Source organism: Rhincodon typus, chromosome 8, assembly GCF_021869965.1.
Source record: "Rhincodon typus isolate 14 chromosome 8, sRhiTyp1.1, whole genome shotgun sequence".
NCBI classification, from domain to species: Eukaryota; Metazoa; Chordata; class Chondrichthyes; order Orectolobiformes; family Rhincodontidae; genus Rhincodon; species Rhincodon typus.
Genome location: NC_063339.1, coordinates 71307561 through 71327433, shown reverse-complemented (window position 1 = coordinate 71327433; position 19873 = coordinate 71307561). Strand labels below are relative to the sequence as shown.

At 42.0% G+C, this 19873-nt stretch overlaps 1 protein-coding gene across 1 annotated transcript in view; it reads right to left on the bottom strand.

The window, feature by feature from the left end:
* Positions 1 to 614: 614 nt before the first annotated feature.
* The window catches only part of LOC109918567 (C-type lectin domain family 18 member A-like), a 38013-nt gene continuing 18754 nt past the window's right edge, over positions 615 to 19873 (bottom strand). The window contains exons 3-12 of the mRNA XM_020518494.2: positions 16608 to 16862; positions 15352 to 15449; positions 12054 to 12175; positions 9681 to 9788; positions 8455 to 8547; positions 5234 to 5340; positions 4393 to 4522; positions 3774 to 3870; positions 3375 to 3466; positions 615 to 2045 (exon numbers count right to left, since the gene is read on the bottom strand). Coding sequence (XP_020374083.1) covers positions 2017 to 2045; positions 3375 to 3466; positions 3774 to 3870; positions 4393 to 4522; positions 5234 to 5340; positions 8455 to 8547; positions 9681 to 9788; positions 12054 to 12175; positions 15352 to 15449; positions 16608 to 16862 — 1131 coding nt within the window. The 3' untranslated portion in view covers positions 615 to 2016. The remainder of the gene's footprint in view (positions 2046 to 3374; positions 3467 to 3773; positions 3871 to 4392; positions 4523 to 5233; positions 5341 to 8454; positions 8548 to 9680; positions 9789 to 12053; positions 12176 to 15351; positions 15450 to 16607; positions 16863 to 19873) is intronic.

Genomic DNA, 19873 nt, shown 5'->3' with positions numbered 1-19873 from the left:
TTTCATGAGGAAAACCTTTTCATACTCTGGTTCAGAACTGGATTGTTCTGCATGAGAGTGCTTGCATCAAGAGGGACTTGAATAAACACATGGACAAAATATAAATTGCAGGGCTACGTGGAAGGGACAGGCTGAGTTGGTCTTGCAAAGAGTTGGCACAGAGAAAATTGGCTGAATGGCCATCAAAGCCACAACCATTCTATGACATTCTGCAATTTGAAGGAGACATTGGGAGCCAATACAGATTAATGAACACAGTGTTGGTGGGTCTAGAATTGGATTTGCTAATATTTTTCCGTATCTTTAAAGAGATTTGGGAAGAAAAATCAATGAAAGAAGGCTCAATGTGGTGAAGGAAGATAGAGATAATCAGAAGTGAATTTTAGCATTTTCATCTTGAGGCCATGAATCAGAGGTTGTAAATGGATTTAAGAGGGAATTAAACGTCATTCTGGAGGGAGAGAGGAGAAGGAGTCTGCAGGTGAAGGCCAGTTGGCAGATGACACAAAGATAGGCAGGAAAGTGAATTGTGAAGAAGACATAAGGAGCCTACAAAGGGATATGGATAGACCAAGTGAGTGGGCAAAGATCTGGCAAATGGAGTATAATGTGAGAAAGTGAATTTGCCCATTTTGGTAGAAAGAATGAAAAAGACACAATTTGTCTGAATGAAGAGAGGATGCAGAGAGATCTGCGTGTCCAAGTGCATTAATCGCCGATGGTTAGTATGTGTGTATAGCAAGTAATCAGAAAAGCTAATATAATGTTATGCTTTATTGTGAGGGAAAATGAATAGAAAAGTAGGGAGCTTATGCTTCAGTTATATAGGGCATTGGTGAAATTGACCTCAGACAATTGAACTTTCCTGTTTGTCACACTGGGAGGCTGTGGGAAAAGAGGATATCCATTCTGGCAGAAAAAGACACTTCAGTTTTGGAGTCGTTTGGCAAAGACTTCCAGATGTGAATGTCACTCATCCTACTTTTAATGTTGAACTAATTATTTGGTAGCATTTTAATGTGTTTATTTGACCTTTAAACAGGCAATTTAACTATAGTTGGTTATACTACAGTCTTGTTCAGCTTATTCAATGGTGGGTTGGTACAGACTTCTTAATCAGTGGTAACACTACCTTTTTTGTATTAGCACCAAGTGAGAGTGGTAAGAACTTTAATTGTGGTACTTATAATGCAGCCAGAAGGTGAAAACACACACACATACAGTCACACACACAGATTTACATGTACACGTACAGTCACTTTTATGCACATGGAGACACACATACAAAGATATGTCACATACAGACACAGATATGCACACAGACATACACACATGCGCACATACCATGCATGCACACACACACAAATGCATTCAAACACATTTGCTGCTCCTTGAACTTGGGATTCAGTGCCCTCTCTATCTCAGCAAAACAATGCAGTGAAGTCACAGGCATATCATCTTGCAGCATCTGGAAAGGACATAATTATGATTTATCTGCCTGCTAACATGGCACGTTTATCATTTTCATTGCTTCACCCTTTGGGGGAATGCATCTAAGCAGTTCAGGAGCTTGTTGTGCAGGGAATCATAAAACACTGTCTCCCCACCACTCAACCCAACATTGAGTGGTGAGGTATTCCTAAGAGTGAGCACTATTACATTTGACATTTCTTTCTCTTGGATGCACCAAGGACAAGACTCCAGACCCATTAACCTTTGAACCAATTTCCTCAATGTCTAAAAGTCCAGGAGCTTGAGAAAAATTCTTCTTTGCCTTGTTCTTTGAAATGCAGGGTCTCCGTGTTGTAACAAAGTACTTTCAATGAAGGACACACTACTTTCCTACTGTCAGGATGGCCAGAACAGTGCTGGTTGGCCACAAAACTGAACCAGGCCTTCACTCGGACTCAGTGCCTATCATCCCCGATCCTAATCTATTGTAGTGGCTAGCTCAGTTCAGATACAAATTGACGCTTGTTTCAAATCTCTCCGTGGAAACATAATGGACATCCTCATTCAGGCCCACTGTGCAACGTGCTCCTCACCTGGAAATAGAAGAGATTACTTGATTAATTTCCTTGTCTGTAAAGACTTGCCCTCCTCAAACCTCATGCAGCCATCCAGGTTGGGCTCTGTATGCAAACAACAGACCACATCCCCTTCTGTATCAAGAAGATTGTCAGCCTTGTCTCAGTGGGTACCATGGGTTATTTTACAAATATTCAGGAGGGCTGTTTCAGCCTTGGCTTAATATCTCAGCTGAAAAATGGTTGTTCTGATAATGTAGCACTCCCTTGCTACAGACACTGGCATTGTCAACCAGCATTGGTGCATTGGAGGCTGAGGGGTGACCTTTTAGAGGTTTATAAAATCATGAGCGGCACGGATAGGGTGAATAGCCAAGGTCTTTTTCTCAGGGTAGAGGAGTCCAAAACTGGAGAGCATAGGTTTAAGGTGACAGGTGAAAGATTTAAAAGGGAACCAAGGGGCAACTTTTTCACGCAGGGAGTGGTGCATGTATGGAATGATCTGCCAGAGAAAGTGGTGGAGGTGGGTACAATTCCAACATTTAAAGGCATCTGGAGAGGTATATGGATAGGAAGTGTTTAAAGGGATATGGGCCAAATGCTGGCAAATGGGACTAGATTAATTTAGGATATCTGGTCGGCATGGACGAGTGGGACCGAAGGATCTGTTTCCGTGCTGTACAGCTCTATGACTCTATAATTATGGGCTCAGGTCTCTGGAATGGGACATGAACTCACAGTGAAAGGTGAGATGTACTGAGGAGCAGATACATGGGAATACATCACTTGCAAGTTCCCCTTCAAGCCGCTCAAGTTTCCTGTCACTGGGTCAAAATGCTCCCTAACAGCACAGTGGGTATCCCTACACACAGAGACGGCAATGGTTCAACAAGACAGCTCATCACCACCTTCTTGTGGACAGTTATAGATGAGCAATAAATTCTGGTCCAGCCAGCAAAACTCATTTCCCACGAGTTAATAAATAAATCCTAAGTGTCAGACTATTGCACCTATTTATTTTGCATACTTTAAGTGACGTTAATGTAGCCAGTGTTGGCCAACATTGTGACCAGAAAGAAGGGATGGCGGCTCAGTAATATATGTCATCAGCATTCTGTGTGTCACAAAGTGGTATGGTGTTCAGAAACCAGGTAGTGTTACGGGCGAAAACTTGTAAAACGAAAACTTTGACGAGAGAGTCAGGGAATGCTGGGACGTGGCCCAAATGTCCAGCTCAGATAGCATGGGCTCTGCCTTCAATATGTTGTACTCTCATCATTGCCACTGAATCATTGCTTGTCTTTCAAACCAGTACCCGACTCATTTCAGTCAAGGAATGGTACTCACTGAACTGGCAAATATATCTGTTGCGAGTCTTGCAACGCTGATCATTCCAATTGAAAGCACTTGAAACTTGCAACTCGACACAGTTTCCAAAACTGGTAAAAAAGAAGGAAGCCTGGTGAGTGGAATGATGATAAACTGAGGCGATATACATTGTGCATGTCCCCCATCTGTATACAGTGATGTTCACTTTCAGCAGGATTCATTTCCACTGATACCACAATGTGGTAATATTTATTTAGTTTGACAGTGTTAACTAATTCATATCAATGTCACAAAGTTATCCCCTTATGCCATCACACCACCACAATGAAGGTTCCAGAGTTAATGATATGAATTATATATATTGTGTGTATATTAATTATCTGAGCCGGGAATGTATCTTAGCCCATCTGGACTTACCCCTGATTATCTGGCTGTCCAAAAGCAAAACTGTAAAAAGTAGGAAGTTCCCCAGAATCCCAACGGAACGAGTCTCTTGACATTTTGTAAGTCAAGCCTGAAAACAGCAAAAAGAGCCACTCAGATTCAAATAAATACGTCCGTGATGATTTTATCCATTTTAAGCACACTGTAACCATTCTTTGTGTTTTTATTTATGTTAACCTAGTCTGTCATGCTATCACTCAATAACTCCTATCCCCCAGCGCCCTGTGTTACTGACCGTATCTCTCCTGATATTAATCCAGCTCCCTCCCATTGCCACTCAGTAACCACTCTCTCTCTAGCGCTGACTGTATCTCTATTGACGTTAATCCAGCTTCCTCACGCTGTCACTCAGTAACCCCTCTCCCCCAGCACCCTGTGTTACTGACTGTATCTCTCCTGATGTCAATCCAGTTCCCTCACACTGTCACTCAGTAACCTCTCTCCCTCAGCAACACGTATTACTGACTGTGTCTCTCCTGATGTTAATCCAGCTCCCTCACATGAGGAAGTAGAGTGACACAAACTCACTGAGAGTAGAGTGAAACCAATAAAAAGACTATTAATAGACAGAGATTGTTTTCGAACAGCTCACCAATCCAGAAGTTGCGCGTTTCGAAGTCTGGGTCAGTCACTTCGTTTGTATTCTCTAATTGACTAAGGTAAAAAGCCAAAATATCTTGCACCTTCTGGTTTTTAATTTGTGCTAAAATCCCACCTCGCTCCTGAAGAAAAACCATGAGAACAAAGATTAGTACAGAAAAATGTCTCAGCAAATAAGTCAGCCTTGGAACATTGTTGCTGAAACTGAATGGTTTTTATGGATATCTGAGTCACTAAGGTGAGAATCTATTCTCTTTGTATACAATGTGTGTTCAGTCTTGGTTCAAGGTTCCTTTATGATCATGCAAGCTGAGGGAGGCCGTGTAATATTTATGACATCTGTTTCATGGCACTATGGTTCAGGTTAGATATGTGGTAATGCTCCCTGTCATACACTAGCACAGGTAGAGTGCAGATTAGAATCATCATAGAATTCCTACCTGGGGAAGCAAGCCATTCAGCTCATCACATCCACACCAATTTTCCAAATAGCATCCCACCCAGGCCCAGCCCCAGCCCCAGCCCCCTATCCCTATATTTTCCCTGGTTAATCCACCTAGCCCTCATATCCCGGGACACTATGGGCAATTTATCACGGCCAGTCCATCTAACCTGCACATCTTTGGACTGTGGGAGGAAACCGGAACACCCTTTGGAAACCCACGCAGACATGGAGAGAACGTGCAAACTGTGCACAGATAGTTGTCTGGAGTGGAGTCGAACCCAGGTCCCTAGTGCTGTGAGGCAGCATGCTAACCGCTGAGCCACTGTGCTGCCTAGAATTAGACTCTGAGAAACTTCAAAGGCAAGGCTTGTCCGGTTTGTTCTATTACCTGACATTTGTTCTTGGCTCCGTAATATGTGTCGGCTTCAGGAGAGACCATAAAGCAATCCCCATCAATCTGGATATCACAGGTATGAAACGGAAACTCCATCTTTTCTAGGCACAAAAAGTCATGCAAGAGTTAAGAGTTAAAACAGCTACAGGGAAAGAGCAAGGCTAACTTGTACAGTTCTTTTGAAGACCCCGCAGTGATATGATTAGCCAAACAACCATCCTCATACCTGTATGATTGTATATGATCAGGGATCTTGGATTTTATTCTCACACAACACACGACTAAGAAACATGTAAAAATACATTGCCCTTGCTACCAGAAAACAGAGATCATATATTAGCATATGTTATTTAACAGCTCCTTTGATCTTAATAACCTTCACTTTAACTGTTTCCTGTTAAACTGTGTCTTTCCTGAAAGGGTTAATTGCTCATGTTAGGGTTTATTGGATGGTCTTTCAAAATACAAGCACAGGCATGATTTATCAATGATCTTCTGGTCATAAAGATATTTCCAGCACAGGAAGAGGTCATCTGGCTCACTGATCCCCACTAGCTCCTCGTGAAACAGTCCATCAGTCCCATTTCCCCATCTCTGTCTCCAAAGCCTGTTAGGTTTACTTCCCACAAGTGCCCATCCAACTACTTTTTGAAATCATGCACAGTTTCCAGTTCCATCACCTTCATAAATAGTGAATTCCTAGTCGTTACTGATCACTGCATAAAAAGAACATCTTCGTCACCTTCCCACTGCCTTTCCTGCCCATAGGTAAAGGCCTGAACAGCCTCTTTTTTGCCCATCTTCCACCAGCTGGGCTGTACTTTAAGAGGCTTTAAATTCTGAAATGGCCTCCATAAACCTCTTTGCCTTTCTTCTGCTCTCTATTCCTCTTTGATTTTGAATTGACTTGATTCATTACTGTCATATGTACCGCGATAATGAAAATTATTGTCTTACGTACTTTACTAGCAGACCGTACTATACAAGTGCATCAGGGTAACAGAACAGAGTGTAGGATACCGAGAAAGTGCAGAGAGAGATCACCATTAACATTAAAGAGGTCCATTCAAAAATCTGATAACAGCGGGTAAGAAGCTGGTCTTGAATCTGTTCATATGTGTATTCAAACTTTTATATCTTCGGCCCAATGGAAGAGAGTGTAACTGGGGTGGGAGGAGTCTTTGATTATGTTGGTTGCTTTCCTGCGGCAGCAGGAGTCAATGGATGTGAGGCTGGTATGCGTGATGGATGCCTCAAAGTGCATCTCTCCAGTCGAGCTTCGATCACCTTGCCTGGTATCTATTTTTTGTGTCCATGTCAAATATTGTCAAAAACACATTTGTGTTATAATCTGGGATATTATACCACTGTAAAGTCGGTACATAAATGCAAGTAGTTGTTTTCTGTATAGTTTCAATCTGTTTCCAATTGGTCATGACTTAACATTGTCTGATACACTTCATACAGCCAATGATCAGCCAACACAGTAGGAAACAAATTGCGAGCAGAAAGCTATTTAACATCACTGAAACTCACAATGATGATTGAAGTCGTCTCTGAGCATGTACTCTGCAGGCAGGGTTGTACACTGCCTTCAGAGCCGTTGTGGTTCACTGGTAGCATCCTACTTCTGGGATAGGAGACCAGTGATCAAATCTCATCTGCTCCAGAGGTGCGCCATGAGATGTCTGAACAGGTTGATTAAAACTTATCTAAAAATATGTATTGCCAGAGCTGAGCTGAAGTTGCAGTCACTATTGCTCTTTGAGAGCCTCTATTGGCAACTAACTGACACTGCAAAGGAACAGCACAAAGGGTTTTGAGTGGAAACTGCATACCTTTGACTGTAGACTACAGAAGCTCCTCATTTCAATATTTGGTCTAGATATTTCTATTGTTACCCACAAGTCAGAGGCATGTACAGCTTCTTCCTCAAGAAAATCAACATATTGGCCTGAATCTTCCAATGGCAACAAATGCCAGGTGTAAAGATCCTGACGAATGTCCTGAACTGTGCACATGCACAGTTTTTACCTGAAACATTCAAAATCCGACTGGCAGAATTACACTTGCCAAGCTCTTTGGCGAATGTATTCAACACTGTCGTTGGCATCCCAGTCTCAGGTTTAATGGCCAAAACGCAACCAGAACCCCACCCCAGGATACACCGCTGTTGGCCACAGTTGGACAACCTGGTTTGGCAGTGATAAAGTGTGGGACGACCTAACCATTGACTTTATTCCAAATAATCCTGAAGAAGGGTCCTGACCCGAAACGTCAACTTTCCTGCTCCTCTGCTGTGTTCCTCCAGCTCCACACTGTATCGACTCTGAATTCCAGCATCTACAGTTCTTGCTATCTCTCATGTTCCAGTCTCAATGGCGGACTCAAATATTGGTTTTCCAATTTTCCTTCAGGAAGAAAACTTTTACACCACTGAGGTTTTCCTCACCTCTGAAAACTAATTCGCAGAGAATGATGTCACAACTGGTCAACAACTCAATGATTACTGAACTAGTTGGCATCAGGTTGGTTGACAGTGAACAGAATGGATCTTGGGTCTGTTCTCTTGCAGAAATTACAATACTCCTATCATTTTAAACAATGACAACAGTAAAATCAATCTCCACCGAAGTTCAGTTTTTGAGTCACATCAATCATTTAACTTTATCCTTTCAGGACAGCGCACATTTCTCGTTCATTGACAGGACCAAGTTGATTAAATGGTAGAAGTGCTGAAGACTAAACAACCAGTTCAAATGGAGAATCCAGGCCTATAGTCAGTTTAGTGAGCAGCGGAATTTTGAGTCCTGGGAACATAAGCGGGTAGCTTCCTGCAATGACTTACTGGCTGCACCATGTTGACAATACAGTATGAATGCACGAATGATCATTTGGTCGATTGATCTTCAAGTCAGACAATTCCTTTTTAGACCTGCCCCCAACCTCTCTTAATAAATGCTTAATACATTTGACAGCTCCTGGTTGAGGGGCCGACTTGCCACTCTGCAACTACCTCTGTTCTTTCATTTTGGGCTTTAATGTGAATCTGTTGTCACTCACCCTTTTGTTTTGTATTTCAAAAATATACTTCATTCATAAAAATATCATTATGCACAAATATAGTCACTAAAGCAGTTCGGTTCTGTACAATCTTTGCAATATGGAGAACAAACAAACATTGGAGTTTGATTTTCCAGCCTGATTTCACTCACCCCCACAGAGAGCACCACCATATCCGACATTACACATACAGGAGCACTCCTCTTCTCTATACTTCCCGTGAATGCATTGCACACTGCACCTGACTGGAAGAAATGACAAGCATTATCATAAGAAAAGACAATGCACAATATCTTAAAGGCTTAATTTGTCCCCTATATGCCACAGAACCCAGGCTCCACGTAGGATTGAAATACACCAAACTCATTATAATTATTCAGATCTCCAAGCAGTAGCCTAAGCATTTGCAATCCAGCTCTAAAGTGGCTCGGTCGGTAGTGCTCTTGCCTCTCAATCAGGAAAACTGTTGTTCAATTCCCACTCCAGACAGCAAGGTCTAGACTGGTATTCTCAGTGAAGTGAAACCGAAAGGACTGCTGTAAATCAAAAACAGAAATTGTTCGGGAAAAAGCTCAGCAGGTCCGGCAGCATCTATGAAGAGATATCAGACTTAGTGTTTTGGATCCGGTGACCCTTCCTCAGAACTGCCAGCTCATGTTGATTTCTTGTTCATTGACAGGACCAAGTTGATTAAATGGTAGATGTGCTGAAGACTAAACAACCAGTTCAGATGGAGAATCCAGGTCTATAGTCAGTTTAGTGAGCAGTGGAATTTTGAGTCCTGGGAACATAAGCAGGTAGCTTCCTGCAATGACTTACTGGCTGCACCATGTTGACAATACAGTATGAATGCACGAATGATCAATTGGTTGATTGATCTTCAAGTCAGACAATTCGGTCACCAGACCTGAAATGTTAACTCTGATTTCTCTTCACGGATGGTGCCAGACCTGCTGAGCTTTTCCAGCAATTTCTGTTTTTGTTTCTCAGTGAAGTACTGACTCCAGGCTGCAACATGGAGGTGCTACCTTTTCAACAAGTTGTTAAACTGAGGTTAAACCCCTGCCCTGTCAGGTGGGTATAAAAGCTCCCACAGAAATAATTGAGAAGAGTATAACAGGTGTCCCGGACAGTATTTATCCCTCAAAAAACAATACATGACATGGCTGCCATCACATTATTGATTAAAGGACTTGACGTTTGCAAATTGTTTGTTGTGTTTCCTACATTATGTAAGTGACCCCATTTTGCTCTTCATTGGCTGCCAGATGCCTTGAGTCTTTCCTTCTTCCTTTAAAGATGGGAAGAAAGCAGTCAGAATAAACTTCACAGTCCGTAGCGGGCAATGGGCCCCCAGTTCCGCATTCCTTGTACATACCTTGGCAATATCTCCCAGTGAACCCTGGCAAACACTCACATCGACATGAGCTCACATTCAGCTGGCCTCTGTTACTGCAGCTCATCCGACACGGATTCCTGGGGACCTCTGGAAGGAAAGACTTGGATTGATACAGTGCCAGCGCTCAGCAAGATCCCAAAAGTAGAAGTGTGCCAATAACTCGACGGTCTGTTTTAGTGACGCCGGTTGAGGGATAAAAATTGATTGGCTGCCCGGGGAGCCATCCCTTGCTCTTCGCCAATTGGTGTGTAGGAACCTTTGCAACTTTAATTCATATTCAAAGGAAGCATCTGTTGGACTGTAGGACTTTAGTGAGGTGATGCTCACCCACAATGGTCTGACTCAGGAAGTCCTCTCGTTGACTTATGGCTGACTTAAGTCATCTAAGCAAGGAGATTCTGAGGAGAGATGAGATAAATAGATATTTCTCAGGCATTAGGTTGGGGAGCTCTGGTGGATTGCAGTTGGTAGAGGATGGAAAATCAAGGAGTGAGCTGCTCCACCATTTCTTAGCTTCCACCATTGGGACAGTCAAACCAGGGAGCTCTGTTCACATTTACTAACCTCCTGCCAGACTGCTCTAACTGATCAAATACGCAAGTGACATCGTGTGGGATGTCTCCTGATGTAAAAATGTTGGTGTAACAGGTGAAAATGTCATGCCTGAGGACGGAAACTTTGAGTGAATTTGGCTACTGAGGTGGGTAGCTATGTCGAGCAAATTCCCAACGTGCTACGCTCACCTCAGTCAAATGTAACCCAAAATGTACAAGTTTCACTTGGATCGAGTCAGACCCATTGACCCCCGAAGCAGAGAGTAGATGTCTGTGGGGATGGGGCAAGTTCTGAAATAAGCTAGTTAGAAGACCTGCCTCTGTTCTCTGAGAATTTGTTCCAATTGTCTTAGACCTTGTTAGGTCCTGAAGTCCTCACCCCTTCATGACCTCATACTCTCCATTCCAACTCAATGTCAATTCATGACCTACAACCATTCCACATTGTCCTCCGTTCCACCCACATCACTTCCTTAGCCTTTCAATCAGATCCCACCATTGACTGATCTCAGGAGCAATATAGAGATGAAAAAATATTCTAAAATTCCTAATACTTCCACACACCTGGTACTAAAAAGGACTTAAATTCATATAACACATTAAAGCTGTTAAATGTCCTTAAGTGGTTAATTTCTTTAAAAAAACAAACATCTATTCAGATCCTTTAATAGTCTATTTAAACTATCAATCAAACGATGAACTCAGAACACTCTGTTGAAATAACTAAATATTTTGAAACTTAGCAAAGCATTCATAATGACATAACAATATCCCTGGGGAAAAATCAACAAAGGTCTTTAATATAACTGTACAATCAGATGTTACACTTTTTACAGCCGAGCCAGTCATTAAAGTAGTTTAAAAAAAAATTAACTTTGACAGCTACGGCCTTTTCTCTTAAGTTTAAAGAACAGGGAATTTAAAATATCTCAGGACTATGTGGGCTTTATCAGTTCTTCAGAAGTATTTGTTTCTACTCCATTAATTCATGACTTCCACACTACAGGGTAACACTCCTCAGCACTGAGTTCAAATGACCCTGCTGAGTGAATCACACCTGCCCAGTTCCTGCCAAAAGCTAAATGGATCAGAAATGTGTGCAATGTCAGTACCTGGGCCCTGCCTACTATTCTTAATGGTCTGTGGGTATTTCCTTACTCTGTGAAAATCTGGCCCTTTACATTTACTGAGTGATGAGTGAAGACTTCAAGTTTATGGAATGTTGAATGGAGACTTTTAATTGTAGGCAGACCTAGAAATTATTGCTGTTGTTGGCAAGAACAAAATATTTTGGGTGTTTTCTAATCCTTTGATCATCTATTTAAATTGTCAATCAAATCATGAACACAGAACACTCTGTCGAAGTAATTCAAGATTTTAAACTTCCAATCTTCTATCTGGGGTTTTAACCCAACTAAAACAAACAGGTTGGTTCCTGTATTAGTCTAGCTGTGTACTCACTTTCTGAGTCTTTTTAAAGAAACTTGTCTCATCAAGAAACCCAATTGAATGGCATCAGTTCATTTTTAACAAACTCTGATAATTTTACCAAATATTTGGAACACATTGATTGTTGTGTTTCTTAAGATATCATCTACTAATCTATCACATTGCATTTAACCAGCCTAAGACAAAAAAAAAAGTCTGTACCAGTAGGTTTGTAATGGTAGATTTGATGCCAATCCATGGTTGGGTAATACAAAGCCTTTCCAGAGAGATTTGTCATAATGAAGATTGTTATAGAAAGTGTCGATGGTATGGTATATAACAAGGTCGCTGACTCATTGCAGCTACTCACCACACAGTCCACCATGGTGGTCCCAGGATTTAAAACAGCCTGACATGCGAGAGGTGCAGAGAGAGCATGATGCCCCTTCCTTATAGGGAATGATGGTTCTTCCATTGATTTCCCAGTTCCCTCTGAAATGCAAACAATGTGACATGAGAAGGACCCCATGGATCCAGATCATTGCACTGATCTCAGCAATGCAAAACTGAAACTGGGGCAAGAGGTGAAGCTGCACTCAATGCACTGGGCCAGTATCTCACAGCTCGGTTGCAATGGTCCCTTTACATGGTGGCAACATGGCTGCATTTGGTCCACTCCTATTTTTACTGCCTTTGGGAAGAATACCATCTCATCAATCTGACCTCTTTGCCACCACAGTGTACTAACCTGGGGTATCAATAGTGCTCCCTCGTGTGCAGAATCTACAAACTCTGTGATATGATCAGAGGTCGCAGAGACTCACAATTATCTAGAAATTAAAAGTACAAGGAATATCGGAATCATGTTGAATCACCTACTCCTAATTCTTATGTTCCTTTCTGACACTATTAATAATTTTCTAAGTAAAGCCAGGCATGAACAGAAAGGAATGCTCTTTGCAGGAACTGTCTATGAAGCACCTGGAGAGCTCATGCAGTTGGATAGTGACCTGGTAGAGAATGAAGGAATTGCTGCTCACATACCAACCCAGACATTCCAGCAGGGAAAGGGAGGGTGTGTGGGAAGAAGTCATTCATTTTGAAGCTTCATTTTCTTTCTTCTCAGGATTTGCATTCAAGCATTTGGAATTGGGACTTATTCTTTGTTAAACCAGATCCCAGGCAAGGTTCCCCAAATTCTGTACAGTTCCAAATGAATACCTGAAACTGTTTAGCTCCTGGACGAGCAGGGATGAACTATCTCCTCTTCTTTATTCACTGACTCCCTTGTTTGGTTAAAAAGATTAATTAAAAATACCTTTCTCCCAACCAAATTAACTTATGCTTTGAAAGGAGCCAATCTGACCAGAATTTCTTGAATTAGCAACCATCTGCTCTGCATGAACCATTCAGAAACTGATCTGTTTATCTGTTTTTTTTTTAAAAGCTAGTATCTTTTGGATTTACCGCTTGTCTCTAATCTGGTGTCTATGTATTCAGTTAGTATTTATTCTTGTGGTTAGTAATTAATGAACCCACTCTACCACCACTCTATCCTTTTCATCTTTCTCAGCTTCCGCCCATTAACCTTTCCTTTTAAAATTTTGGGGTTTTCATGCCTTAGGCAAAATTCTAATTGTACGTGCTATGCTTACTCTTTTAACTATGTGAGGGATAGAATGTTTAAATCTGCTGGAAACACTGTGCCATCCAATGAAGACACTTCTGTACCATAGAAAAACAAATCCATGAAAGAGTTTGCAGTTTCTTTCCAAAATGAAAATTTACCTACTCTAATTCTAGGTTCAAATTCTAGATGAGACCCCAATTTGTTACAACCTTCTTGCAAAGATTTATAGCTCAGTTTGTGGATGAGGTCGTTCACTTGCTCGCCAACTACAAACCCATGCAGAACAGAACCGGAAATGACACAACCCAACTTAACAGGCCGAGTCACATAAATACCAAATGGAGGAGAACAACATCGCTTCATCGGAGGCTGCACTGATGATGCTATGTAGCATGGTGCCAAAACGTCTGTACAATAACCAGCCAGCTCGGCGAGCAAGCCAACAATCCTGTTACAACCAGATGGTTTGCTATGACCAGACTTCGGGCAAGGTTCTCCAATTGATTACAGCGCTAGAAGAGGAACCCCGAACTGGCTCCCCTTCTTTATTCACCCACCTCCTCAATTGGTTGCATTAAAACATATCCCTTGCCATGTTGGTACCTTTCTCCCTCACCATAGAGTCACAGTCATAGAGTTACACAGCACAGAAACAGATCCTTCGGTCCAACTCGTCCATGCCAGCTATAAACCCTAAATTAATCTAGTCTTATTTGCCAGCATTTGGCCATATCCCTCCAAACCCTTCCTATTCATGTACTCATCCTTTTAAATGTTGTAATTGTACCAGCCTGCACCACTTCCTGTAATGAATTTATGCTTTAAAAGGAGCTAATTTAACTCGGCTTTCCTGAAATAACAAGAAGTATGATTTCATTAATTATGAAACGCTAAGAAAAATTGCTAACGCAGCACACATACACACAGGTTTGAAATAAGAGGGGAGTCTGAAAGAAATAGCTAAAAGAAAAGATATACTGATCAGTTTCTGAATTGTTCATGCAGAGCAGGTAGAAAAGCATTATGACTGGCGCAGTATAAGTTACCAAGAGCATTGACATTAGTTTGTGAACAATTGATCTCATGGTACTTGGTTTTGCAGATTGGTTGAGATTCTGTAGTTCTACTGCATTTCAACCCTGACTGAACTCCAGCATTCAGGATGTCATTCTTTTGCTGTCCCCTGTTCTTTTTAACCGGTTTGTAGTGCTCAGAGTTACTTTACCAAGAGAGTCTTTACTTGCAACACAAGGATAACTAGGAGATAGTTCTTGGACTAACTAATGCTTGAGCCCAGCCTAGTACACACAGTCGTGTTTAGTCCCACTCGTCCACTCCAGTAGTATTGAAACTGGCTTTTTAACCCATTTTGTATATTCTTGGATGGTAAAACAAGGCTTGATTTCCCGCAAAGAGAGGGGAGATAGTCAATCCTCTCATTATTTCTTCTTGTTAAGTCCCTCCTTGTTTGAAGTCCCCCTGACAATTTACGAGTGTGACATTTGGTTAGCTTCACATAGGATTTTGCCGGTCACTGAATTTAAATCTGCAGTTTACCTGTTACAGTCTTCCTTTTAAACACAACATATTTTTGAATTAAAAGAAAAAGCTGTCTTAAGTACTTCAGTGTTAAGATTGGTCATCATAACATCTTCTAAGTCAAAGGCTAAGCCACATCCAAGACCTTTGACATCTCATCTCTTTTAACAAAAAAACTTTAAGATGTCAACAAAACTGGGTACACAATAAAAAGGAGACAGAGTAAACTGTAAACAGACTCTATTTTGAAAATAAAGTTGAAATCTCGTTTAGTTATTTAAATACTGGAGGTGGAAAAAAGGCCAAGACTGATAGAATAGAATGATCTAATTGGGTAATGAAGAATCTATTCCATTTTGGAAATGTGCAGTTTCAGCAAGAAGGACTTTTCAGACACCCAACTGGCAAATGGGCCATTGTAGTGAGGAACCTATGTGATTTCAATTTGTAGAACATGCCTAACTAGAGTACGATAATTGTACCATTAATAGGGTCTTACCCTGGCGAATAGGCACAGATAACAATCTCCGTCCATTCTCCATTCTGAAAACAAATATGTTTCCCACACCCGACTTTGCTGGTGGTTGCCCAGACAAGCTGTTAAAAAGAAATAAATTCAAGAACATTAAAGTCCTCTCCTCCTCCACCTCCTCCTCCTTTCACATGTCTTCCATGAGCTGGATTCTAGACTGCCATCTGTAACTGGGATTGAGCAGAATTTAGAGGCAGAGCAGAGGGTGAAGAACACAGGGCAGGACAGAACACACAGAGAATGGCACAGGGAAGGGGCAGAGGAAATGACAGGGGAGGATTAGCACAGAACAGTTAATTGGTTGTTAATTGCATTTAGTTATATGCCAGTGGCAGGAGTTGGCTCGGGCATTCACTTGAGCCCTTTTAAATGGACACATGCCCAAAAAGCTAAGTAGATGAATGGCTATTTAGTAGTTGGATGGGGAAACTACCTGGGAATACTAGGTGCAGTAAGTCTTTGCTTCCAGCAGAGGATACTCACATCACCTCTTTGCACTTAATAAATAACCAAAAGAGCTACAGATGCTGTAAATCAGGAACAAAAACAGAAGTTGCTGGAAAAGCTCAGCAGGTCTGGCAGCATCTGTGAAGAAAAAAATCAGAGTTAACATTTTGGATCCGGTGACCCTTCCTCAGAACCGGACCCGAAATGTTAACTCTTGAGTTTTTCCTTCACAGACACTGCCAGACCTGCTGAGCTTTTCCAGCAACTTCTGTTTTTGTATCTCTCTGCACCTGCCTTCTAAAAAAAGGCTCTGATAGTGTCCCTACCTCAGAGCAAGGAGGCAAGGATTCAGGCCCCACCTGCTGCCGGGCTGTGTCACAAAATCTCTGACCTGGTCGATTGAAAAGGAAAACCTGTGATTGTTTGTATTGAGAGGGGTAGGCTCGCAATGTGCAACTCTGTAAGTACATACAGAAAGAGATTAGCTTCCAATCTTATCTTTCACCAAATGGCTTCCCTGGAAAACAGGGTATGGCATGAGGTAAGGTAGGACATAACCCAGGCTGGTGAATGGCACAGAACAGGAAATTGTGGTACATAAGAGCACACTCAGCGCTAAACTAGTTGGGTTACACTTATGCACCTGTAGAGTGACAAAGGGCAGAGATTTATTTCTTTAAGAATCAGCTGGTTAACTTAAGATGGACAGTAAAACACGTGGTGATTGTATGGCCTTGTATCCGTGCAGCCAGTTTGCTCAGCTTGGGCATACCGACCTGAGTGTAATGGTGGCAGGAAGCGTTGTACTTGCACTGACCCATGTGGTAGTGATAATTCTGAGCCTCCCGAAACCACAGGTCAACAACCTCAGAGACAGACAACGTCCCAGCTGGTGAGGCGTGATAATTCCAGCCAATCTCCCCTTCTTCTTCTTCTTCTTCTTCTTCTCTCTGAGCCCACCGTTCCTGTTCGTTCCTGTGGCAGCTGCCTGCCCTCAGCTGTGCCAGTCGGGCAAGGTTCTCACTCCATTCCTGCGAAGGGAAAAGAGCCCAGGGTAAGAGAGTAATTACACCATTCAGGTAACCGGCACGTTCCCATTGTTCGTGGCTTCCACCTTTCAGATAAGATGTTAAAACTGGGACCTTTATCTGTCCTGACAGTGAATCTCAAAGCACTAGTTCAAAGAGCTGTCTGGTGCCCTCGCCAATATTTGTCCCTCAACCAACATCACTAAACGAGACTTAGCTGTCCACGTCACATTGCTGCTTGTGGGAGCTTGCTGTGCATAAAATGGCTGCCATATTTCCGACACTCCAAGTGGACTTCATTGGCGGAGATTGTGAGAGGTGCTATATAAATGCAAGATTTTTCTTTCAGGCCAGGGGGCGTCAAAACCAGGAATGGGGATCCTTTGGGCGAGCAAGCCTTATGACTGCTCAATCATGTTCTTGAGTTTTCCATGCTGCGAGTGAAGCCTTTTTAAATATATATTATTGAAAGACCTTCTGCTTATTCCTCAAATATTGGCCTGGATCTTGTGGTTTGCAGCATTACGCTGACTTCTTATGAGCATTTGAGTGACAACGTGCAATATTTCGGGAACAAAAACAGAAATCGGCTGGAAAAGCTCAGCAGGTCTGGCAGCATTTATGAATTGAAATAACAGTTAATGTTTCGGGTCTGGTGACCTTTCCTCAGCAATATTTCGGGGTCTTTCTTGCTGACCTCTTTATGGTTCTGGTGGTGTATGCATGAGGAGGGCAGGTAATAGAGTGGGTCGTCCAGCAATCAGAGCAAAGAGCCCTCATTGAGACATGAAAACCCTGGAGGAGGTGAAACATAGCTTGGAGACCGTGACAAAGAAACTGTACTGCTCCAGGCCCACAAACTGTGCTGTAAAACCACTCATCCTCCAATTAGGGCTTTCCTCAGGCCTGATTCTCTAGCTGCTAAGGATTAAATCTATAATATTTAAGCTAGTCTCATTGGATCTTCAGTGGCTGAGTTGTAGTGTCCCTGTATCTGGTCCAGACAGCCTGTGTTCATGTCCCACCTGCTCTGGAGCAGTGTCACAATATGTCTGTACGGGTTGAATAAAGTATCTACAAATGGCTTGTAGAGGCTTGACAAAGGCTTTGTACAGCTCTACAGGTACATCTTCCATATTTTAACTCTATGTGGTTATGTTGGTGCCTGACTATCTTTGGAGAAGGGAGTATGCACCAATACTCTCAATGCCTTTAGTGAGAGGCAGTCAATGCAGGGGTTAGAGTGCTTTATTTCCTCCTCCAACACCACTCTAATTTAGCTCTCTCCCTCTTTCTCTACCCTCCCCTGCATCTGTTACTGTTGCACTGCCTCAGTGTCTTGTTAATTGTTACATTAATTAGTAACTGGGGTGATTTGATGCTGGTAAATAAATAAAAAAATCCAGAGGGGTGTAATAGCATTGCTGAATAGTGAAGATGAAGAAAAGAAAGAGAAAAAGTAAAGCTAGCCTCATTGGTGCTCCTGTCTCACAGTGACAGTGACCCTACCTCTAAAGTAGGAGACCTGGGTTCAAGTCCCACTGTGCCAGCAGTGTGCAGTAATATCTCTGAACAGGTTGATTAGAAAATATCTCTAATGTTATCCTTGTTTAAATGTCCACACAATCCCTTGAAGTAGATTCACTGCACTCCTTTTCTCCACCTCCAGTAGCTAAGAAGTAGGATCAAAATAGACTGGGTACAGTGCAAGAAACCATATGTAACTTCTGTCTACCTGTTGACTTTCTTCAAGACCTATTCAGCACATTCTAACCTATCCTTATAATTTCTTTGTCTTCAGATAATTATCCAATTCCTTTCTAAAGACCCATCTCTATCACAATCTCAAGACACTGCGTTCCAGATCCGAGTCAATCGCTGTGTAAACTTTCTTTCTTGTGTTTCCCCCATGTTATTTCGTAAATCTCCTTGGATTAACATCGTCTGGTTCTCAATGTTTCCGCCCAGTGGGACAGTTTCTCGCTATCTACTCTGTCCAAAAACTTCATGAGTTGGCACACCTCAATCAAATTATCCCTCAAGCTTCACCAACCCATCCACGTAACAGAAGTCTCTAAAGCCCATTTGGAACCATACACTGTCTGCAATACCTTCAGAGCCTTGCTCAGCTGTGGAGCTCAGAATTGGGTATAATAGTGCAGCTGAAGCTGAACTGATGTTTTCTGATATGTTCACAATAACTTCCTTGTTTAAGTACTCTATGTATCCAATTATCAAGCTCAGGATCCTGTAACCTTTAATTGTCACTTTCTCAGTCTTCTCTGCCACTTTCAATGATTAAAGCCAAAAAAAAATCCCAGTAATAAATCACTGTCCATTAAGCTTGGAAAATGTTAAGAAATTTATTGAATATCAAAGGAATAGGTTTCTCTCTCTCACGCTCAGGAAGCATACTTTCTGAGTTGACAAACACACAATAATGTAGGTTGTTATCTCTGCCAAGGTCAGACTCTAAAACAAGACCTTCTTATACCTGATAAGGGGAGTTCTCATGACCCACATGTAAATCAACGGTCACAGCCAAAGCAAAACAGCATGACCTAGCAAGCGATGAGCCACAAAATAACTTCACGGTCCTGATGGAAATGAGGGATTACTTTAAAAACCAGTCCCTTAGTAATGCACAACTGATTAGGTGATTGACTTAAGACATCCAGAATCAAGGTATATAAATGCAGAAACAAAAACAGAAATTGCTCAAGAAACACAGCAGGTCTGGCATCATTTGTGGAAAGAAAGCTGAGTTAACATTTTGAGTCCAGTAACCATTCTTCAGAAGCCATCTTCACATAAATGCAGCCTTGAGAAGAAAAGATCATTCTGGACAAGAAAGTGTTTCTTGAAGTGGACCAATACTGGTTCTCATCTAACATGTCGGTTAATCAAGAAAGCTTGGAACAGAGGAGAGCTCTATGAAATGATTCAGCCTGGCTTTGGCTTAACACTTTGATTTGGTCAGGAGTCATGAGAACAGAAGAGACTGCAATGTCCAG